Genomic DNA, 23,734 nt, shown 5'->3' with positions numbered 1-23,734 from the left:
GGTCTGGGTCTCTAGCAGTTAGGCTGCTGGGCATTTTAAGCCAGCAGGAACTTGTCCATGCCAGCTGCACGTGACTAGTCACCCGGGATCCCCTGTCCTGTGGCACTGGTCTGGTTAGATTTGTAAATGGAGAACCAGTCCTTGCCCACCTCAATGATGTGGTGTTTGTGTTTCCCATGCCAGGGCCATGGTTTCGGTCAGTTTCCAGGAGCGTTGCTGGATTTTCCAGGAGCTGATGGCCATCCTCAACTGCAGGGATGATAGGCGGTACATCCCGGCCATGGCGTTCTTCATTCAGGTGAGCCTCACCGGCGGGTGAGGGTCGTGAGAACAGCCCTAGCCCAGCGGTGACTGTGGCATGGGGCTGACCTATGGCCAGGGGCGGCAGGTTTGTAGAAATGTTGGTGGTGACCAGCAGAGCCCGCCCCTCCAAACTGCCTCCCACCTGTCTAAGTCTCTGGGAGGGAGTTTGGGCGGGGGGAGGAGGTCTGGGGTACAGGCACTGGGCTGGGGTAGGGGATTGGGGTGCAGGAGGGGTGAGAGGTTGGGCCCTGGGAGGGAGTTTGGGTGGGGGAAGGGGCCTGCGGTGCAGGCTCTGGGATGGAGTTTGGGTGCTGGGTGCAGGCTCCAGGCTGGGGCAGAAGGTGGGGGTGCAGGAAGGGGTGAGGGGTGCAGGCTCTGGGAGGAGTTTGGGGGCAGGAGGGGGTGTGGAGGGAGGGGGTACAGGCTCTGGGAGGGAGTTTGGGGGCCGGAGTGGGGTGTGGGAAAGGGGTGGGGGTGCAGGCTCTGGGAGGAGTTGGGAGGGTGCGGCGCTTACCTGGGGCTCCTAGGCAGGGCGGGCCTGGGGGCCTCCGTGTGCTGCTACCCCCAGGCACTGCCCGCGCAGCTTCCTACTGGCTGCAGGGGCGCTTGGGGTGGGTGTGACGCAGTAGGGAGCGGGGTGGATTGACCTGGATATGTCGGTTAGTTTTACTGGACTGTCTGCATGGGGGATGGGAGAGCAGGGGATGACTTTAGGTGAGGGACAGTACCTGAGCCTGTTAACCTGAGCCAGGAAGGGGGGTGGGGCAAGTCGACACCTTTGCCCTGGAAACTGGACAAAGGGAGAGGGGGAGAGAAGGAGGAGGAGAGAGCCTGCAGGAGGGGTTTTGGTTTCAGTTTTGGGCTGGGTGGGAAGAGGCAGGGAACCCCAAGTCTGGGGTCTAAGATCCTTGCCCCCCAGAGGGACCTGGCTGAAGGGGTCCTGGTTGTACTTACAAGCCCTGCTTGGGACTGTGTTCCTGTCATCTAATAAACCTTCTGTTTTACTGGCTGGTGAGAGTCACGGTGAATCACAGGAAGTGGGGGGTGCGGGGCCCTGACTCCCCCACACTCCGTGACAGTGGGACACAGACCCACCCCACTCAGGGGCCGCAGGGAGGGGCCGGCAGCCATGTGGAGCAAGCAGGCAGGAAGCCGCTCAGCTCCGCTGCACTGCGGGTGGTAAGTGGGGGCCCCGGGCTCTTTTAAATGGCCCGGGAGACGTGGGGGCAGAAGGCGGGGCTGAGGCCCATGGTGCCCAGGCACCGGGGGCCCATAGAACTCGCCGCCCATGCCTATGGCCAGGAGAGGAGTTGGTGGCTCTGGGGGTGGGTGGGTGACCAGGGGCAGGGAAAGCTCCTAAAGCCCTAGGGGTGGAGTCACTGACTCTGGACATTGTTACCGGCCCCAGCTGGTGTTGCGGGGCTGAAGCAAAGCCCAGGGTCGGGTGTCTCTTGTTCCCCAAGGCTCAGCTCCATAGAATGGTCCCTTGTGTGACCTCGGCCCTGAAGCCCCCTCTGACGTCCGTATGCCATGCGCAGGCCGGGCCCATCCACGGCCAATTCACCTGCCCCCCGTAGACCGGGCGGCCCTTTGGAACACAAGGCTGCAGCCCCCTCCCTCCCTGCTCCGCATGCAGCTGAGCCTCAGTGAGGGAGCAGGGTAGGCCTTGATCTCGGCTGGAGCCTCGAGGGCCCGTTGCGCTAGCAGCGTTTCAGTGGGGCACACATGGTGACCAATCGCGGTGCCCGGCGTACAGCGCAGGCTGTGCCCGTGGCAGGTGGAGCTAAGGGCCCCTTGGCAGAGATGAGTCGTGAGGGTCCAGCCCCGTTCTCTAGCTTGTTTCTCTGTTGGTGTGTTAGCTCCTCCAGTGCCCTGACCTTGGCAATAAGCAGGAAGACGCCATCCTGGACCAGTTGAGTGGGCAGCTGAGAGACCCCAACACTGTGGTGCGCTGGCTGGCGCTCAAAGGCCTCCTGAACCTGTCCCTGTGCCCAGAGAAGGTGAGAGGGGAGGAGGGCTGGGGGATAAACCCAGAACCGCAGGGAGCTGCTGCAGGGCTGGGGTCATTGAAACCTTCCATGGGGACATGGCCCTGGCCTCGAGTCAGGAGCCCTGGCTTCTATTCCTGGCTCTGTCACTGACCTGCTTGGTGACCTTGGGCAAGTCTCCAAGCCTGGCTCCTGCGGGGTGTGTCTCTGGGTGTGTGCAGTACCTGGCACTGCCGGGCCTGATTGTGTCTGGGGTCTCTGTGATCCAAAGAACCCTAGCACTAGATTAGCAGCAGAGCTGTGGACTCTAGACCCCAGGGAATGCTGGCGACACCAGTGATCAGGGACGCCCAGACAGAGCCATTTCGCTTCAATTAGGAACCATTTTTTCCTACAAATCCCCTTTTAAAGCCTCATAGGTTTTAACTGTTGATGTCACAGCTCTGTCCCGCAGCACTTGCTCCTCTGAAGAGCTCTACAGGGGCCTTTTGCTGCTAAGATCTCATAACAAGTTTGATACACACAGTATAGTGAAGGCAGAGAAAACCCTTGGGGCTTAAATACACAGATCTGGCAGCCTGGTAAAGAGGAGACAATCTGAAGGCAACTCTCACTAATGATAATTTACTTACCCTGAGAATAGCGGGTCAGTCCGGTTTATTAAACCCGGACTACGATTCGATCAGACATGGAGAGGGCGTGACTGTAATTCTTTGTCATACACCATTCCCATCGTTCCATGCGCCTCAGCCTGCTTTTCACTTGCTTGTGGTTCATTTTTTCTTCCGGAACCGGTTAGCCTGTATTTCACACATTTTTTCCCTGATGCCGGTTGAGATTTTCATAGATTCATAGATTCTAGGACTGGAAGGGACCTCGAGAAGTCATCGAGTCCAGTCCCCTGCCCTCATGGCAGGACCAAATACTGTCTACACCATCCCTGATAGACAGTTATCTAACCTACTCTTAAATACCTCCAGAGATGGAGATTCCACAACCTCCCTAGGCAATTTATTCCAGTGTTTAACCACCCTGACAGTTAGGAATTTTTTCCTAATGTCCAACCTAAACCTCCCTTGCTGCAGTTTAAGCCCATTGCTTCTTGGTCTATCCTTAGAGACTAAGGTGAACAAGTTTTCTCCCTCCTCCTTATGACACCCTTTTAGATACCTGAAAACTGCTATCATGTCCCCTCTCAGTCTTCTCTTTTTCAAACTAAACAAACACAATTCTTTCAGCCTTCCTTCATAGGTCATGTTCTCAAGCTCTTCTCTGGACCCTCTCCAAAAATGTTTTGTGGGGCTGTCTTTGAAAGGTTCAAAAACCAAATACAGAAATGATTGAATCTGGCTTTTAGTAACAGACCAACCCTAGAACTCGTGTGCAAAATTGGCTCCCTCCTCTAGGCTGGGCTGTAAGGACAGGGACTCGGGAGAACCCAGGTTCGGTTCCTGGCTCTTCCAGACTCTCTGGGTGACCATGGGCGAGTCACGTAGCCTCTCTGTGCCTGAGTTCCATGTCTGTACAATGGGGATAGAAATCCTTCCTTTGTGTGCCTAGCCTGTAAGCTCTAGGGCAGGGGACGTCTCTTACTGTGCCTGGAAATCCCCCAGCACAAGCCCTGATTGCAGATAGGCCCTCGAGGTGCTATTTGAACCCCTATAACAATAATAGACTTGATTTATTTGGGGTCAATGTGTTGTGCAGAGAACTTTCCACAGATGATACCCGCTAATAAATACCATCCCCTGAGATCTGGGGTACAAGGAAGCAGCTGCTTATATTGCAGGTAGCCGGGCCTGCTGCCCGTGATCCTAGCTGGCTGTGCAAAGGCTTTGAGGTTCTAACATGTCACCTGGAGGCAGGGGCGCTGGAAGACTTTTTATAGTGGAGGTGCTGCACCCCACCTTACCCCTGCCCACACCCCCTGCCACCCCTAGAGCTGGGCTCAGGAGCAGGGCCATGGCTCCAGGAGCCGGGGGCGGGGGAGGTGGATGGAGCAAGGGGACCGAGGCTGGGGCCACAGATGGGGGTTGGCGCAGGGCTGGCAGCTGGGACCCTGTGAGCGGGGCCAGGAGCAGAGCCCCGTGTAAAACCTGGGAGTGCTGCAGCACCCCCTTAGTTCCCATGCTTCTATCTGCAGGGGAGGTGGACGTTGTTTTGGAAATGGCTTGTGGGTCACTGGAGGGTGTTTTGTAAAGCAGCTCCTCATTTCACGCAGGTGGGGAAACTCCAGCGTCTGCTGCCAGAGGTCCTGGAGCAACTACAGGAGGTAGACAGGGACATCATCGCCGAGGCCATCACCGTGCTGAAAAACATCCTTGCCAGCATGGACAGGCAGAGCGCCAGCCGCGCGGCTGTGCAAGTGGCTGAGAAACTCCTGCCTTTCATTGATGATGTAAGGCCTGGTGGCCCATAGGAGACCGTTCAAACTGCGGACCTGTGAATGGGGGCTGGCGGGTGGGCTAGCAGGGCCTGTGTATGGTCCTAGCCAGAAAAAGGATTGTTGTAAATGATGTGAGCCCATTCCCGCCTTCCTCTGCTACCTCACTCTCCTTCAGAGCGTATGGCAGAAAGGATGGGAACCCTTGTGTCCTGCAGGCCTGCTGACAAAGATCAGGGCAGCCTGGGGACAAGGCTCCCCTTGTGGAAGGACATGCATTCCTGAGTCTGCATGCAGTGAGGGGGCCTCTGCAGCACAGGGTGCTGCAATGCTCTTGCTGGCTTCCAGGGTGACAAGTGATGGTACCCTGGTGAAAATCCTGCCCCTCCTCTCCCTGGCCAGGAATCCCACAGCTGGCCTGGGAGCTCCATAAGGAAACGGCTCCATTTGTAGGTTCTGCAGCTACCACCCTTTCCTCTCCCCTTCGTTCTCATGGCAGCGCAGCGTCAAAGGAGGGCCTAGTTCTCCCCAGGCCTTTCATAACCACAAACTAGCCCCCGCCGACACGTTCACCAGACTGATGTCCAGTCCCCCACTGGATGGTGAGATCCAGCAAGTGGGCAGGAGAAAGGGGCCCATCCATTACTGCCTTCTAGGGGTAACCCCCAGTGGGGGCTCCTGGAGCGTCCACCCACCTCCCCAGCTTTCACAACACTAAATACTACCCTCAGCCCTGCCGAACTTTGCTGGGACCCTGCCGCTCTTTATTTAGTAGTGGCACAGGCCCGGCTCAAGCTGTTCCCAGGGTCTCCTGGACCCCAGCTGCAGGATCTCGCCCTGGTGCGAGCCCTTTAAACCAAACCCCTCTCGGGCCCGGGGGGAACAGAACAGGTTCTTTATGGGGGGGGGTGTTAAATCCAAATAGCGTTAATGAACACAACGCCCATCACCAGGGAAAGGCAAATAGGCCTCAACAACTGGAGGGAAGACCAGCGAGGTGCCAATTCAACATCTGCCTATGCCCACTGCAGTGCAGCTCTGATGCCCCCAGACCGCTCCCATAAGTTTTGTGCAGAGCCTGCCCGGCTGCTCTGAGCTGACACCGGGGGCAGGAGCAGCTGGCTAGTAAGATTAACATGGGATGGAGTCTAGCAAACAAGCCAGGCTACCTGTGTAATGGCATGTTACCCTGTATGATATTGTTCGACTACTAGGTGATGCTCTGTAAAATACCTTATTTCAATGAACCTCAGCTGTATCCAGCAGAGCATTAACGGTTCTTATGATGAACCCATCTGCAGTGCTCAACTTTTGCCAGGGCTTAGCCCTGGCACCTCTGGGCTTGCTGCATCAGTTATGATTGTAAAAAAATTGCTTGAGCCCCAGCACCTCTTTCATTACAAATTAAGCACTGTCCATCTGGTGTGTGTAAACAAGCTCTGTAGGCAGTACATATCTGGTGCAGAACATGATATGGTGTCAGGAGTAAACTAAGAACAGAAACCAAAGGAAAACAGCAACACAGGTTGCAGACAGAAGGAACAGCAACGAAGTTTGCAGGACCTCATCAACATGCCCCACTCTGATTCCCCAGAGAACGTCACCTTTCATAACCCTTCACAATGGACAGACTGGAAACAATGTTTGGCACGATTTTGCATTGCAAACAAGCTGCACAAAGGAACTGGGGATATACAGGTATTGACTTTAATTTAGGCTATGGAGAAGCACGCAGAGCATATCTTTACCTCCTTTGACTTTACTGAAGACCATCACAAAGACAACTATGCAAGGGTTGTGGTTAAGATTGATGCACACTTTATAACCGAGGGAAATGTGGTTTATTAAAGAGCATGTTTTCAGCAAAGAATTCAAGAACCAGGGGAAAATGTTGAAAGTTTTAGAAGACCTCTGCATCCCCTGGCTGAAAACTGTGATTTGGGGAATGTAAAACATGAAAATTTCAGAAACAGGCTGGTTATTGGGTTAAAAGATAAAAACCTTTCATAGAGACAAGCCAGGTGAGGTCTAAATGATATTCCCTCACCTACCTCTAATATCCTGGGACTGTCACAGCTATAACAACACTGCTAAAAACCTTTCACAGTAGCTACCGCCGAAGAGAGATTTAACTCTACCCACAGCTATACAGCTAGCAAGAGTCAGAATTAGTCAAACAACAGGCAAAAGCAAATTGAAAAACCTGCAACTAGCTTAAAAGCTACAAACAGACACTTAAGTGTTAAAAGTCTTTCTCATAAAATCCCTGAGGTAAGGAGAGAGAATTCGCAGGCTAAGAGGGACAAATGCCAGTCTACATGCACAAGGTGTGGAAAAGTCATATCCCAAGGGATGATACATGTCCAGCCAGAGGCTCATGCTGTAATAAATGCCTGAAATATGGACATTTTGCAGCTGTTCGTTGCACTGAAGCAGTCAGGGAGTTGACTCATATTGCAGACAATCAAGACCCATTGATTCTGGGATCTATCACTTGTGATGACATGGCGCCCGCCTGGAGAGTGACATTGAATATTCAAAGCAAGACTATTGACTTTAAAGTTGACTCGAGAGCTGATGTCACACAGCTCTGACCCTCCCTCAAGGGATTTTGAACTGCATGGGCACCGAACCAATTTACAAAGACAAAAGCTTTGCGTTCCGTGTGTATGAGATCAAAGACCAACAACCTTCTCAGCTGCAGTGTAGCAGCCATGATGGGCCTAGTGAGAAAGATGGAAGAACTTGAGGATCTGATGCTATTGGGCTTTTGAAAGGTGATCTAGTCCAAATCAACTTAAGAGGCAATGCTGAACCAGTGAACAACCACCTCTACAAGAGAGAGAACTGGGAAAGACTAGCTGCAGATTTTTGTGAATTCAGAGGACATCATTGCCAGGTCATTGTGGACTACTTTTCCAGCTATATAGAAATAATGTACTTGAAAGACATAACATGTTGCAGTGTTATTGAGAAACTGAAGTGTACGTTTGCTCATTTCTGTATCCAGAACAACTAGTGATGGACAATGTCCCACAATTCACTGCAGCAGAATTTAAGTCAGTCTGAATGAAATATGATTTTGCTCATATCACTGGCAGCCCAAATTACTCACAAGCGAATGGAGAGGCTGAGAGAGCTGCGCAGACAGCCAAAAACATCTGACAGCAGGAAGATCCATTCCTTGCTCCTCTGAATTACAGATCAACACCAACAGCAGCTCCTGCATCTAGTCTAGCACAACTCCTCATGGAAAGACAACTCAGAACTACTGTTCCAAGAACCTACTACGAAGTGGCCAGACAGGAAGAGCGCAGCCAAATCAGATAAACAGGCTAAAAGAATCATAGAATCATAGAATATCAGGATTGGAAGGGACCTCAGGAGGTCATCTAGTCCAACCCTCTGCTCAAAGCAGGACCAATTCCCAACTAAATCATCCCAGCCAGGGCTTTGTCAACCCGGGCCTTAAAAACCTCCAAGGAAGGAGATTCCACCACATCCCTAGGTAAAGCATTCCAGTGCTTCACCACCCTCCTAGTGAAATAGTGTTTCCTAATATCCAACCTAGACCTCCTCCACTGCAATTTGAGACCATTGCTCCTTGTTCTGTCAACTGCCACCACTGAGAACAGCCGAGCTCCATCCTCTTTGGAACCCCCCTTCAGGTAGTTGAAAGCAGCTATCAAATCCCCCCCCCTCATTCTTCTCTTCTGGAGAATAAACAATCCCAGTTCCCTCAGCCTCTCCTCATAAGTCATGTGCTCCAGACCCCTAATCATTTTTGTTGCCCTCCGCTGGACTCTTTCCAATATTTCCACATCCTTCTTGTAGTGTGGGGCCCAAAACTGGACACAGTACTCCAGATGAGGCCTCACCAATGTCGCATAAAGGGGAATGATCACATCCCTCGATCTGCTGGCAATGCCCCTACTTATACAACCCAAAATGCCATTAGCCTTCTTGGCAACAAGAGCACACTGTTGACTCATATCCAGCTTCTCGTCCACTGTGACCCCTAGGTCCTTTTCTGCAGAACTGCTACCTAGCCATTCGGTCCCTAGTCTGTAGCAGTGCATAGGATTCTTCCATCCTAAGTGCAGGACTCTGCACTTGTCCTTGTTGAACCTCATCAGGTTTCTTTTGGCCCAATCCTCCAATCTGTCTAGGTCCCTCTGTATCTGATCCCTACCCTCCAGCGTATCTACCACGCCTCCCAGTTTAGTGTCATCTGCAAACTTGCTGAGAGTGCAGTCCACACCATCCTCCAGATCATTAATAAAGATATTAAACAAAACTGGCCCCAGGACCAACCCTTAGGGCACTCCGCTTGAAACCGGCTGCCAACTAGACATGGAGCCATTGATCACTATCCCTTGAGCCTGACGATCTAGCCAGCTTTCTATCCACCTTACAGTCCATTCATCCAGCCCATACTTCTTTAACTTGGCGGCAAGAATACTGTGGGAGACCGTATCAAAAGCTTTGCTAAAGTCAGGAATAACACATCCACTGCTTTCCCCTCATCCACAGAGCCAGTTATCTCCTCATAGAAGGCAATTAGGTTAGTCAGGCACGACTTCCCCTTGGTGAATCCATGCTGACTGTTCCTGATCACTTTCCTCTCCTCTAAGTGTTTCATAATTGATTCCTTGAGGACCTGCTCCATGATTTTTCCAGGGACTGAGGTGAGGTGAACTTATGAACACTTTTACAACAGATGTCACGCAGAGAACTGCCTTGTCTAGAACCTGGTGCCCGGAGGTGACATGTAACTGCTGATTGGGGTCACCGTTTAAAGGTTCAGCCACTCCCAGAACAGCTCAAGTCACCCCGTCCCCAGGCTGCCCCCTCAGCCTCACCTCCCAGAAAGCAGTGGCCCCTCCCTACAGCATCCAGCTATTGCTCCTGGTTCTCCCTGCTTGGCACAGCTCGCCCAGCCTCCCTGGTCACTGGACTGGTTCAGCTCTGCCAGCAGCCATGCAGGGCGGGGGCCCAGCAGCACCATGTGACCAAGCGGGCCTGGCTCTGATTTAACAAGAAACCCATGCACAGGAGTGGGGCAACCCTCAGCCCACTCCGAGCCCCTGGAGGCTGGGTGGCTTCCAGTCATGGCTTCCAAGGCCCCCTATCTGGGAACTCCTGCACATTTACCACTCCTTGGCCCTGGGTTAAATCCACCCCAGGTCCCTGTGCGTGGCTTGAACAAACACCAGTGTAGGAATTTGCCCCCCACGCTTGGCCCCCTTGGCCTGGCTAGAGGGCCGCTGTGGGTCAACAGCAGTGTGAGCTGGGCCCGCAAAGCGGGAGGACAAACGACACCCCCTCCTTCGCTCTTTGAATCTTTCCTCATCACTCCCTCTCTGCCGCCCCTGTCCTGGCGCTGCTCTGCCCTGAGCATTCCCCCTTGGCTGACACAGGTGTGTGCTGATGTCAGTGTGCCCAGAGCTGGCTGTGAGAGTCCAGGGGCAGTCTCACCCCACCTTACTGCTCTCCCTGGCCAAGAAGTTACCAGGCCAGCCCCTCAACTGGTGAAAATCTGCATCTCTATTGCCGTCAATGGCGCTATGCCCATGAGACTCTGGCCCCAGCTGTGGCTGTATGGCTGGGGGTGAGTTACCAATACCCCCTGCAGGGCAGACATCTCTGGCACAGTGAGCGCTCGCCCCGCTGGGTGAGAATGACTGTCACAGCGTCTCCTCCCCACGTCGTCTCTTGCAGGTGTCCAGCAGGCTCCGGGTGCTCTCCATCACCCTCTTTAAACACCTGCTGGAGCTTGTAAGGGGGCTCGACAGGTGGCGGATGAAGGCGCATGTGCTCCAGAGCCTGGTCCCGCTGCTCCTCCTCGTGCATGATGAGCGTCCCAACGTGTCCCAGGTGAGGCCACGAGCTGGAGCCTGCAGCGGATACCATTACAGAGTGACCAGTAATTTGTTTTGAGGGGGCAGCATGTGACACCCCCTCTTTAAAGGGTCTCGCTGACAGAGGGCAGGTGCTCAGTGCTGTGACAGTCAGGCGTTCAAAATCACTTGAACGTTGAGTGCAGTAGCGCCATGACCATGGCGCCCCACCCAACTGCTGAGTCTTCCCTGCATCCTCTGAGCCCAACACTCCCCCCCTGCAGCCAGGCTGAGAGATTGGGTGGGGGGAGGGGTCGCCTCACCACTCCTACAGCCACTGGCCTCCGCACATTCCCTGGCTGTGCTGGTGGGAAGAGCACAACCCTGGCCATGGCCCCTACCAGGAGCAGGGCTACCCAGTCTCCAGATGGTGCGCAGGACCCAGTGTGCCCTTGGCCAAGCGGCCCGTACAGCCCGTACGAGACATGAGATGCCCAAGCCGCCCCCCTCCCCCCGCCCCAGGTGTCTCTGCACATGCTAGTGCTCATGGCCACCATCACTTGGGAGCCAAATGCCACCAGCACTAATGAATTCACCCTCCTACCCACCATGAGGTGGGGAACTGAGGCACAGCATGAGGCCTAGCGCCTCAAAAGTATTGATCACCCATAGGCATTAGGCACCTAAATCCCTTTGCAGCCCTGGGCCTAAGCAACTTGCCTGAGTTCCTGCAGGGAGAGCTGGGAATTGAGTCAGGTCTCCAGCTATTGCCTTAGCCACACCACCGCCCTTCCGCAAGCAACCTGGGGCCGGGAAGCGTTCAGCATGCACGGTCTCCCCGCCTCCGGGTAACGAGGCTAGTGGCTTCCAGCTCCCGTAACCGTGGCCGGCTCGCCCTGGCCCCACTTGTTTTGCAGGTGTGTTGGGACACCCTCAGCAGTGCGGCAGAATTCCTGAAGTGGCACCAGCTTGGTGGCTTCATCCAGCGCAAGGATACCTGGCAAAGCTGTGACTGCCTGGTGAGGGAGCCCTCAGGTCATTCACTGCGCAGCCCTCGTGGTAGGAGCGGGGGAATCGGTGGATAGGGCACCCCCCATTGCCCAGCTCTGTGCCCACACTGAGCCCCAGCCCTGGGACCACTCCTGGCCCTGGGTGTAGTCCCTCTGCGTGATCCCCCCGGCACAGGAAAGAGGGGTGAAAACAGGACATGCGCTCCACACACCTGGAACCCGGCCTGCGGGACGGAAAGGCCTTTAATAACCTTGTGCTCCCTTGTTCTGGTCCTAGCTGACGCGCTACAAGGGGAGAGCCAACAACTTTCTGTGCCAGACCATGGCCTTTCTGGAGAACCCACAGACTCCACTTAGACAAGCGGCCATCAGGTTCATAGGTAACCACAGAGCAGGGGTCCCTTTAACAGGGGGGCTGGATCTGGTCCCAGGCTCTCCTCAGTCCCTGCCAGCAGCGATAAGTAACCCTTGGGCTCCTGATTGTCCAATGCAGGATCAAGGGTGTCAGAAGTCCGCAGGAGCAAGCTCACCCCAAACTGCCCTGATCGGCTGATGGGCCCCCTCTAACCCCATTGCTCCCCATGCAGTCCCCATTCCCCCCCGCATACCCCACCATGGGCTCTTGGTAGTGAACCCTCAAGGTGCTGTGCTCTCCTTTGGCAACCAGCCCTGTAACCATCCCTGGGGACTCACCCTTTGCCCTGGGGACTCGGGAGCACCATCCTGGCCAGTGAGGGGCGGGGGAAGCGAGGGGTTGCTTGGAGGGTGACATTTGACACCCTCGCTGGGGATGCGGGGATGTGACGAGCTGTTTGTATGTGTAGGGCTCGCTGCCCGGCAGCTGGACCAGAGGAGCCAGGACAAGCTGGATGCCATCTGCAACGGTGGGTGGTACCTGCTTTGAGCACTGAGCGCTAGGGGGATGAACGGCCCAGAGCCGTGGGCTGGGTTCAATCTCCGACGCCAGCAACATGATCTCGGGCGAGAGCCACAAAGGGATGCAAAATGTAGATCCCCAAACCCCTGATCAGCTGCCCCCTCACCCTGTCGTGTCTGCTGGTTGGCATGTGCCAGGCACTTAGCCCTGACCTCAGAGCTGCGGCCTGGCAGATCCCCAAACTGGGCCTGAGCTGGCTGGCCTTCAGAGATGATTGCCCCCCCCCAAACACAGCCGAGGTGGGGTGCTGCCTCCCCTCTTGCACTCACTAGCCCAGTGTTTGGAGCAGTCACCTCCACGTGGGGTGCCTGGGGTGAAGCCACTGCTCCAAATGAGGCAGAGGTGACATCCGGTCACCTACCTCCTTGCTGCGTGCCCGGACCCCTGGGCAGCGCAGGGCAGAGCAGAATCTCCACATCTGTTGGCGAATGGCGGGGGGCGGGAGTGATATAGCTCAGGCTTCTCAATCCCAGAGCAGGTTCACAGCTGGGCCTCCCAACCAGAGCTAGAGAATGGCTGAGCTCCCTCCTCGGTATTTCCTGGATGGCAGCAGGGCACCTAAAGTTAGGCATAGCCTAACAATGTCCAAGCCCCCTTTATGACTCTCCCCCTCTCTGGACCTAAGTGCCCATCTGTGCATTGGGGGGAAGGCGGAGGGTAAATACAGCCAGGGATGAGGTGCTCAGATACTGCAGGGATGGGGCAGTCCTAGAAATAGTGAGTAAATGGGGTTCATTGGGACTTCTTGCCTGTGTCTGGAGGCTCCCTCATTTGTGGAGGGCAGCAGGGATGTTTAGTGAAGGTTGCTGGTTGTTCCTGCTAGTCCCCTGCCTCCCGCCTCCCAGCCTGCTGCCTCCTTGTCACAGGCCGAGAGGTACAGCGCTGGCTTGGTTTGCTGGGGCTCTCCAGAGCGCTGTGGCTCTGACCTCCATTTCCTTCCTTTCAATCTTAGACCTCAAAGGCTTGCAGCAGGACAGCAACTCCTCGGTCCAAAGCCTGGCTTCTCAGACCATCTTCATCCTGGAGGCATTCAAGAACCACCCGCCAGCCCACAGCAGCCTATGGACATGCTTTCATAGGATAAGAACAATGTGCACTAAGGAGAGCCCGGTCATTGAAGCTGCCCAGCTGCCCTAGCTCTGGGAAAAGCCAGCCTCCCTTCCCTGGGAGCTTCGTGCCAGACCATGGCTTCTTCCCCATTGGCCGCCTGCTCTGCGCAGCCATGTGAGTAGTTAACTGCTCGATAGCTTTCATCACCATGTACTTTTTGATAGGTTTCCATGCACTGTGTAGCATTTACGTCCCGCCCTCCATCCCCATTTCCAGTCGTGTATGTTTTTGGTGCCGTCAGCCATTTTGAAAATTTATTTTGTATTATTTTTCTGTGTTTGGCCGGGGGAAGGTTGTGTGCCTGTGTTTTGACATATTTAGAGAAAAAGTATGAATGAGTAGAAAGAGAGACTGTAAGGGGTTCACGGCTCCCTCCCCGTCCGTCCGGGCGGGAGACCACGCCCTTTGCTATGATACTTCCGGGTACCTTGGTTCAGGGGAAAAGTAGCTCAGTGTTAATGGTTCTAGCCTGCAGTCAGGCCAAGTAATGGTAGAGAGTCTGTTTGCCCAGGGCCCTCAATCAGGGCGGGGCGGCAATCGAGAACGGGCTGTGGCCTACAGACAGGCAGGCAGAGCAACAGAAGGTCCATTTGCCTGGCCACTGATCAGGGTGGGGCAGCAAGCAAGTAGGGGGGCTCTGACCTACAGTCCGGCAGAGCTGTGGCAGTCTAGGGGAGGTTACCTCTCTGGTGGGAGAGTCAGCACAACTGTCTGGCATCCGGATTCAGGTGGGAGCCAGACCAATGCAGGCCTCCTGACAACCAGGTGGGGAGGCTACCACTCCTGACGTTGGGTTGCCGGGGGTAGGGGAACCCAGGCCCTCCCACTCACCTACGTCCCATCCCAGGGCCCTAATAGAAGCGGAGTGGCCTGCCACTGGGTCAGCGGGGAAAATCCAACTGCAACACACTGGCCGGCTTGTAGTCAATGACACAGCTGAATCTGATTTGGCTTCCCTGGGCTACTTCCTACACGACCATTCTGTGTGTACATGGGTTCCACGGTTGTTGTTTGCTTTGGACCACGAAAAAGTTCAAGGAGCTGAGATTATAGAAAAGTCCCATAAAATGTAAAAGGGCTTAAAGCCAATGGGGTTCTCTCTCTCCCTCTTTCTCTCTCCACATACACCACATCTATCTATCTACCCCCATACACCCCCACATCTATCTATCTCCATACACCACATCTATCTATCCCCATACACCCCCTCTATCTATTTATCTATCCCCATACACATATCTAGCTACATCATCCCCCTCTATCTATCTATCTATCCCCATACACCCCATCTATCTATCTACACACTCCCCCTCTATCTATCTATGTATCTATCCGCATACACCCCATCTATCTATCAATCTACATACTCCCCCTCTAGATAGATAGATAGATAGATAGATAGAGGGGGAGTATGTAGATAGATAGATAGATAGATAGAGGGGGAGTATGTAGATAGATAGATAGATGGGGTGTATGCGGATAGATACATAGATAGATAGAGGGGGAGTGTGTAGATAGATAGATGGGGTGTATGGGGATAGATAGATAGAGGGGGAGTATGTAGATAGATAGATAAATGTGGTATATGGGGATAGATAGATAGATGGGGTGTATGGGGATAGATAGATAGAGGGGGAGTATGTAGATAGATAGATAAATGTGGTATATGGGGATAGATAGATAGATGGGGTGTATGGGGATAGATAGAGGGGGGAAGGAAGAAGTAGGACCGCTGAAGACTATAGCCGGAGAGGAGATTAAAGATAATCTAGGCATGGCGCAATATCTCAATGAATATTTTGCATCGGTGTTTAATGAGGCCAATGAAGGTATTAGGGATACTAGCACCGTGACAGAGGGGCAAACAGAATGGGGGATTACCGTATCCGAGGTAGAAACAAAACTCGAATGCCTTAATGGTGCTAAGTCGGGAGGACCGGACGATCTTCATCCGAGAATATTGAAGGAATTGGCGCGGGAAATAGCAGGCCCATTAGCGATAATATTTAATGAATCTGTAAACTCGGGGGTGGTTCCGTTAGACTGGAGAATAGCTAATGTGGTTCCTATTTTCAAGAAAGGGAAAAAAAGTGATCCGGGTAACTACAGGCCTGTTAGTTTAACATCTGTAGTGTGCAAGGTGCTGGAGAAAATTCTGAAAGGGAAAGTAGTTGAGGACCTTGAGGTTAATGGCAAGTGCAATAAATTACAACATGGTTTTACGAAGGGCAGATCGTGCCAAACGAATCTGATCTCCTTCTTCGAGAAAGTAACGGACTTATTAGATAAGGGAAATGCGGTGGACCTAATATACCTGGATTTCAGTAAAGCGTTTGATACTGTACCCCATGAGGAATTATTGATTAAACTGGAAAAGATGGGGATCGATATGAAAATCCAGAGGTGGATAAGGAATTGGTTAATGGGGAGAATGCAGCGGGTGGTATTGAAGGGTGAACTGTCAGGTTGGAGGGAGGTTACCAGTGGAGTTCCTCAGGGTTCGGTTTTGGGACCCATTTTATTTAATCTATTTATAACTGACCTCGGAACCGATTGCAGGAGTGGACTGATAAAGTTTGCGGACGATACGAAGGTGGGAGGCGTTGCCAATTCGGAGGAGGATAGGGATATTCTGCAGGGAGACTTGAATGAGCTTGTGAATTGGAGTATCAGAAATAGGATGAAATTTAATAGTGAAAAGTGTAAGGTGATGCATTTAGGGATGACTAACAACAATTTTAGTTACAAGCTGGGGACGCATTGGTTAGAAGTAACGGAAGAGGAGAAGGACCTAGGGGTTCTTGTAGACCGGAGGATGACTATGAGTCGACAATGTGACGTGGCGGTGAAAAAAGCCAATGCGGTCTTGGGATGCATTAGGCGAGGCATATCTAGTAGGGATAAGGAGGTGCTGCTTCCGTTGTATAAGGCGCTGGTGGACCTCATTTGGAGTACTGTGTGCAGTTCTGGTCTCCCATGTTTAAAAAAGATGAACTCAAATTGGAACGGGTGCAGAGAAGGGCCACTAGGATGATCAGAGGAATGGAAAACCTGTCGTATGAAAGGAGACTGGAGGAGCTCGGGTTGTTTAGTCTGACAAAACGAAGGCTGAGGGGGGATATGATTGCTCTCTTTAAATATATCAAAGGGATAAATACAAGGGAGGAAGAGGAATTATTCCAGCTTAGTACTAATGTGGACACAAGAACGAATGGATATAAACTGGCCGTGGGGAAGTTCAGGCTTGAAATTAGACGAAGGTTTCTGACCGTCAGAGGGGTGAAATATTGGAACGGCCTTCCGAGGGAAACGGTGGGGGCGAGGGACCTGTCTGGTTTTAAGATTAAGTTAGATAAGTTTATGGAGGGAATGGTTTAATGATAAAACATATTAGCTGAGGAATACCGAGCAATAGTAGGTAAATAGTATAATGGCTAGCAAGGGTCAGGCCGGAGACTCTTGCCTACATGCTCGGGGTATTACTGATCGCCATATTTGGGGTCAGGAAGGAATTTTCCTCCAGGGTAGATTGGCTGAGGCCCTGGAGGTTTTTCGCCTTCCTCCGCAGCATGGGGCAGGGATCGCTAGCAGGAGGGTTCTCTGCCAATTGAAGTCACTAAAACACAGGATTTGGGAACTTCATCAGCAGAGTCAAGGGAAGGGTAGGGACGGTTTTGTGGCCTGCAGCATGCAGGGGGTCAGACCAGATGATCATAATGGTCCCTTCTGACCTTAAAGTCTATGAGTCTATGGAGTATGTAGCTAGATAGATAGAGGGGGTGTATGGGGATAGACAGATGTGGTGTATGGAGATAGATAGATGTGGGGGTGTATGGGGGTAGATAGATAGATGTGGTGTATGTGGAGAGAGAAAGAGGGAGAGAGAGAACCCCATTGGCTTTAAGCCCTTTTACATTTTATGGGACTTTTCTGTAATCTCAGCTCCTTGAACTTTTTCGTGGTCCAAAGCAAACAACAACCCTGGAACCCATGTACACAGAGAATGGTCGTGTAGGAAGGAGCCCAGGGAAGCCAAATCAGATTCAGCTGTGTCATTGACTACAAGCCGGCCAGTGTGTTGCAGTTGGATTTTCCCCGCTGACCCAGTGGCAGGCCACTCCGCTTCTATTAGGGCCCTGGGATGGGACGTAGGTGAGTGGGAGGGCCTGGGTTCCCCTACCCCCGGCAACCCAACGTCAGGAGTGGTAGCCTCCCCACCTGGTTGTCAGGAGGCCTGCATTGGTCTGGCTCCCACCTGAATCCGGATGCCAGACGGTTGTGCTGACTCTCCCACCAGAGAGGTAACCTCCCCTAGACTGCCACAGCTCTGCTGGACTGTAGGTCAGAGCCCCCCTACTTGCTTGCTGCCCCACCCTGATCAGTGGCCAGGCAAATGGACCTTCTGTTGCTCTGCCTGCCTGCCTGTAGGCCACAGCCCCTTCTCGATTGCCGCCCCGCCCTGATTGAGGGCTCTGGGCAAAACCCCAGGCTGCAGGCCTAGATAAAGGCCTACTGTAGCAGGGTAGCTACCCCGCTCCTGCCTGAGAGGTTTAAAACAGCCCTGGAAGAGGGCTGGGGCAAAGGGAAAAGCTACTGGGCTGATTGGGGAAGTAGCCACAGCTGGGCCATGCCCCAATCAGGCCCCAGCTGGCCTGTATAAGAAGGCTGGGAGCCAGGAGCTCAAGAGTCTCTCTCTGAGTGCAGAGAGAGAAGGGCCTGGCTGCAGGGAGCTAGACAGGGTACTGGAGTGGAGCAGGGCTGGGGAAAGGCTGAGGAGCTCCAGTCTGGATAGCCCCAGGCTGTGGCCTGGTAATAGGCCAAGGGGTACTGGGGGTTGCAGAGGGCAGCCCAGGGCTAGGCCAAGGCAGCAGGTCCGAACCCAACCTTGCCGATGATGAGTGGCCTATACTGCAGTCTACCCCAGAGAGTGGGGGCTAGCTGGTGACTGGCAGTGGCCTTATCCTGAAGTGAGGTGGGGTTAGTGGGTGGGGGTTCCCCTGGGAGGGGAGACCTAGCGTGTGTGGGTACTGCCAGGGGGCAGCACCCAGAGCAAGGGGCACCGGGGTCCTGGGAGGGATACGGGAGCCTGAGTGCAGAGGACAGGCGGATCACTGGCCTGCAGAGGGCGCTCCAGAGGCTGGAGAGCTAATTCCCTGGACGACCAGCAGGAGGCGCCACAGGGGTGAGTCCGGATACTCTTACATATGGTGGAGAATGCGGGTATAGCGGTCCACCCGTGACACAAGGGGCCAAGGCAAGGACTGTGGACTATTGCCCAATGCAGAGACTTGAGAACCGAAGGTGGAGAAAACCATGAAGGACTATTATTGGAGAGCCCGTGTGGCCCGTCTCGCCAAGCAGCAAGGCAGGCTGCTCCAGCTGCTGCAGGGGAGGGCACAAGGATCTCATTGGGGTCCAGGCACCTTGGGCAGGAGGCCGGTGCCAAGGTCAAAGAACTGTTGGGCCTGTGGAGAACCAGGACACTTGAAGAGGGTGTGCCCTCACAGGGCCCAGGCGAGCCCTGAAGGAAGGGCTGTGCCAGAGACAGACCATGGACCGACTCGAGTGCCCCCTGTGAAGCCAACAGGGGGGCTCCAATTGTGTTGGGCCTGTGGGGAGCCAGGGCACACGAAGGGGGAGTGCCCTCACGGAACTCGCAGGGCCCAGGCTAGCCCTGAGGTGGGCAGGGGTGAGCACTGGCTGTGCCTCCTCTGCCACAAGGGGCGCCGGGGAAAGCGGCCTAGCCCCCAGAGACGGAGGGGGAGGCCAGAGGATCGGGCCGGGTCTGAGACTGCCCCGAAGGAGGGGGTGGTGACGACCAGGGCCCCACAGAGGGGATTGTCAGGGGCAGGGAGGCCCCAGACAAACCTAGGATCCCATGGGGGAGCTGAAAAGGCAACCATGGGAACCCAAACTATGGAGGAAGTGAGCAGCTGCTCCTTGCACTGGACAGCCTGCAAGCAGAGAGGGATTTCCTGCGGGCCCAACTGAGAGGAGTGCTGGGGCGTTAGGGATAGACAGACACCCTACCCCCCCGGTGGAGGGGATCTTGAGGTGGGGTGTGTGTAGCAGGGTGGCTACCCCACTCCTGCCTGAGGGGTTTAAAACAGCCCTGGCAGAGGGCTGGGGCAAAGGGAAAAGCTACTGGGCTGATTGGGAAAGTAGCCACAGCTGGGCCATGCCCCAATCAGGCCCCAGCTGGCCTGTATAAGAAGGCTGGGACCCAGGAGCTCAAGAGTCTCTCTCTGAGTGCAGAGAGAGACGGGCCTGACTGCAGGGAGCTAGACAGGATACCTGAGTGGAGCAGGGCTGGGGAAAGGCTGAGGAGCTGGGGAGCTCCAGCCTGGATAGCCCCAGGCTGTGGCCTGGTAATAGGCCAAGGGGTACTGGGGGTTGCAGAGGGCAGCCCAAGCCAAGGCAGCAGGTCCGAACCCAACCTTGCCGATGAGGAGTGGCTTATACTGCAGTCTGCCCCAGAGAGTGGGGGCTAGCTGGTGACTGGCAGTGGCCTTATCCTGAGGTGAGGTGGGGTTAGTGGGTAGGGGTTCACCTGGGAGGGGAGACCTAGCATGTGTGGGTACTGCCAGGGGGCAGCACCCAGAGCAAGGGGCACCGGGGTCCTGGGAAGGACACGGGAGCCTGCGTGCAGAGGACAGGCGGATCACTGGTCTGCAGAGGGCGCTCCAGAGGCTGGAGAGCTAATTCCCTGGACGACCAGCAGGAGGTGCCGCAGGGGTGAGTCCGGATACTCTTACACCTACAAAAGGTACTCGGGCTGCAGAGGGGCACCCGAGAGATAGGCAGAGGCAGCTGGTCCAACCCCCCTTGCCGCTGATGCGTGGTTTATATACTGCAGTCCGCCCCAGTGAGCGGGGGCTAGACAGTGACTGGCAGTAGCCACTGAGGCAAGGTGTGGTTAGAGGGTTGGGGGTTCCCCTGGACACCCAGATAGTGGGTTACTGCCGGGGGCAGGACCCTGACGTAGAGGGGTACCGGGGTCTGGGAGGTACACCGGGACCAGCGGCAGGCGAGACACCAGCCTGTAGAGGGCACTTAGAGGCCGGAAGAGATCATCCCTCACCGTTGCCCTGTGACACAGACTCTCTATCTTTGCTCGGTCTGACTGCAGGCCTGAACCCCATTAACACTGAGCTAATTTTCCCCTGAACCAAGGTATCCCAGAAGTATCATAGCGAGGGGCGTTGTCTAGGGTGACCAGATGACAGGAAGAAAATATCGGGACACAAGGGGGGTGGGGGGGGGTCACTGGTGGAGCAAAAAAACCCAAAAAACTGAGTGCTGCCGGTATAAGGACACAAACAGCTCCCTCTCCCAATTCCCTACTGTGGCCCAGTGCTGCCGGCAGTCGGGGGCGGGAGCTGAGAACAGCGGAGTGCTATGGGCAGTCAGAGGAGATTATGCACCCTTCCTTAGGTATGCATCCCTTCAGCCTCTGGTTTTTAAGAGGGGGGGGGGGGGAACCAACGGAGAACAGCTGAGTGCTGCTGGCAGTCAGAGGAGAAGAAAAAAAAAGCCGAGAACAGCCGAGTGCTGCCGGCGGAGAAAAAAAAAAAAAAGCGGAGTGCAGCGTCCCGACCGAAGATCAATCGGGACGCGGGACAAATACCTAAGTATCGGGACGGTCCCGATTTTATCGGGACGTCTGGTCACCCTAGTGTTGTCTCCTGCCCAGACGGACGGGGAGGGAGCTGCAAACCCCTTACAGCCTCTTTTTCTAGTCTTTCATACTTTTTTCTCTAAATATGTCAAAACACAAGCACGCAACCTTCCCCCGGCAAAACACAGAAAAATGGGGACGGCGCCGGCAATGGGGATGGGGTGTGGTAACCTGTCAAAAACTATATGGTGATGAAAGCTATCGAGCGGTTACCTACTCACATGGGGTTGTCAGGGAGGGGTAGTACCTCTGATGGGGGAGTACTCCTAGGAGTAGCTCATCCACTTTGGTCCCCACTTGACAATACCCAGCTCTCACCTGTGGCTCCAAGTAGCTGTCAGCATGTGACAGCGGCCACACCCCGGAGACCGTCTCGACCGGTGGGCTAAACCAGGTGAGGGTAGCCGATGAGTATGAGACTCTCTGTGAGTTAGGGCCTGTCTACCCATTGCATGCGAAGGCTGGATCTGGCTGACTGAGGCAACCTGGTTCAATGGTCAGGAAGGCGATGACAGCAAGCGTTGTGGAACGCTTAAGAGCACGACAAGACACGTAGGCGTCCTGGTCATCCACTGCGCCCTGCCCTATCTCCAGCCGTCTCGACTTCTGTCTTGCCACTGGATACAGATAGGAACTGGGAAGAGAGAGTGAGGCTGACGTCACGCAACTCTCCCTCACTTTAATCCAATCCATGCGCAAGTCTCGACATAATATTGTATCATATTACATCATATCAAGTCCTGTGGCGATGGGCGAGCGACGAAGCAGCAGGTGTGGATACACTGGGAGCTGTAGCTGCGGACCCGCACACAGGCGGCTCAGGCATAATGGTCGTTCCTCACTGACCGAAGCAGCAGTGGAGCTCGGCATCTTCTTGAGCGACTGAGCAGCCCTATTCAGGATTGCACTGCTCACCTCCGTAGAATGAGGAGGGGGCTAGAAAAGGTGCCTTAAACATTGCCTGCTTCACCTTACCCTGGCCAGCATACCGCGGCTGGCAGGGATCCCACAAAAGCGGTCGTATAAAAACAAAACAGAGTGACACCGATCACTATTGGCACATGGAATGTGCACACGTTACTGGACAACATCACGGCAGATAGACCGGAGAGAAGAAAAGCACGTGTCGCTAGAGAGCTCGCACGCTACAACATTGACATTGCAGCCCTTAGCGAAACTCGCCTTGCTAACGAAGGACAGCTGTCCCAGTCAGGCTGTGGCTATACATTCATTCACACAGGCAGTAATACCTCTGAGGCGAGGCGAATTGCTGAGGCTGAAAAAAAGCGTGAGCTGCGCAAGTCCAGAGCTGCTTGTACATCATCGACAGTGCCATTACATGTCTGCCCGACATGTGACAGGACGTTCCACGCTCGAATCGGACTGATCAGTCATCTTCAGACGTACAGAGCCCGGTCATCGAAAGAATGAGTGGTTGAGGTCTTCATCGATAACGATGGACAAACATCACTCAGATGCAATCTCCCACCCTGTACATAGCAATCCTCTGTTTCATTTTGATGTTTTTTGATGTACTTTAATGCTTTTATTCATTTTATTGATTAGATAATTGTAATTACAGTAATACATCGAGGTATAAAAGATCTACACATCTTCTCCTGTACACAGAACACAGACCGCTCCAATGGATCCCACAACCCATACAGCGAGAAAGCCGTAGCAAGCGTTAACATCTTCAAAATCCTATCCGGGCAGGAAAATGCACCTGCTGTTTGCAACACTTCTGTAGTATAGACACAGGGTGAGAGCTAGACAAAGTGACCACGGTTAGTCCTGCTCCATCTCTACTGTCTGGGTTTCCATCTACAGCTGTTCACACTGGAAATGCAGGACAGGGGTAAGGTTAGCCCATCACCAAAAGAACCTTAATGTAAAGCAGTGCTCCTGCCAGTGCCTGGTGGGGATCATGCAGACAGACTACACCCCAGGCTGGGCATTGTCCCAGGGTAAAGCAGGGCTGTAGTGGAAGGTGGAGGAGCCCCTGGACGAACAGGGTGAGGCATGGGACAATTCAGCTAAGAGTTGCAGGGCTGGGCACCAGAAGAATCACGGGGTGGAACTTTGGGGTATGGCAGGGAGGGGTGGAACGAGCCCCGCTCTGGGTCAGTCCCAGTGCCAATGGCCCACTGCCTTTGAAGATGCCACCGATGAAGGCCATTTGTCCTACTCCCCTGGGTCCCACAACCCAGCTCTGGCCAGAGAGAAACTTTGCCTTGGAATCTTAAAGCAAGTGACTTTGTTTCTAGGGCTGAAGGGGGTGGTGGCATGGGAGACGCTGTCAGCTTAGAGAAAAAACTGACCCTTGTGCTCTTTGGGGGATCGTACCTGAAATGGGGGTCACCGGGAGGTGGAAGGGCTGAGTGTAAAGGACCAGGAAGGAAACAGGGTCCTGGGAGAGAGTCAGTGCTGGGACACCCCGTTGCTCATGAGACTCCACCTTCCGAGTAGTGCGGCCCCAGGTCTG

General features: G+C 54.2%; 1 protein-coding gene across 2 annotated transcripts in view; it reads left to right on the top strand.

Annotated features, from left to right (window-relative positions):
* Positions 1-14,061, top strand: part of LOC135978546 (maestro heat-like repeat-containing protein family member 7) — a 38,853-nt gene extending 24,792 nt beyond the window's left edge. For both annotated transcript variants that reach the window (XM_065579447.1, XM_065579446.1), the window contains exons 15-22: positions 184-298; positions 2,163-2,303; positions 4,513-4,689; positions 10,396-10,551; positions 11,432-11,533; positions 11,802-11,904; positions 12,349-12,408; positions 13,414-14,061. In XM_065579447.1, the coding sequence (XP_065435519.1) occupies positions 184-298; positions 2,163-2,303; positions 4,513-4,689; positions 10,396-10,551; positions 11,432-11,533; positions 11,802-11,904; positions 12,349-12,408; positions 13,414-13,598 (1,039 nt within the window). In that variant the 3' untranslated portion in view covers positions 13,599-14,061. The remainder of the gene's footprint in view (positions 1-183; positions 299-2,162; positions 2,304-4,512; positions 4,690-10,395; positions 10,552-11,431; positions 11,534-11,801; positions 11,905-12,348; positions 12,409-13,413) is intronic.
* The last annotated feature ends 9,673 nt before the right edge of the window (positions 14,062-23,734 follow it).

The sequence above is a fragment of the Chrysemys picta genome, unplaced genomic scaffold, assembly GCF_011386835.1.
Source record: "Chrysemys picta bellii isolate R12L10 unplaced genomic scaffold, ASM1138683v2 scaf304, whole genome shotgun sequence".
Taxonomy (NCBI): domain Eukaryota; kingdom Metazoa; phylum Chordata; order Testudines; family Emydidae; genus Chrysemys; species Chrysemys picta.
The sequence above is the reverse complement of the archived record's forward strand: the minus strand, read 5'-3'. Positions and strand labels throughout refer to the sequence as shown.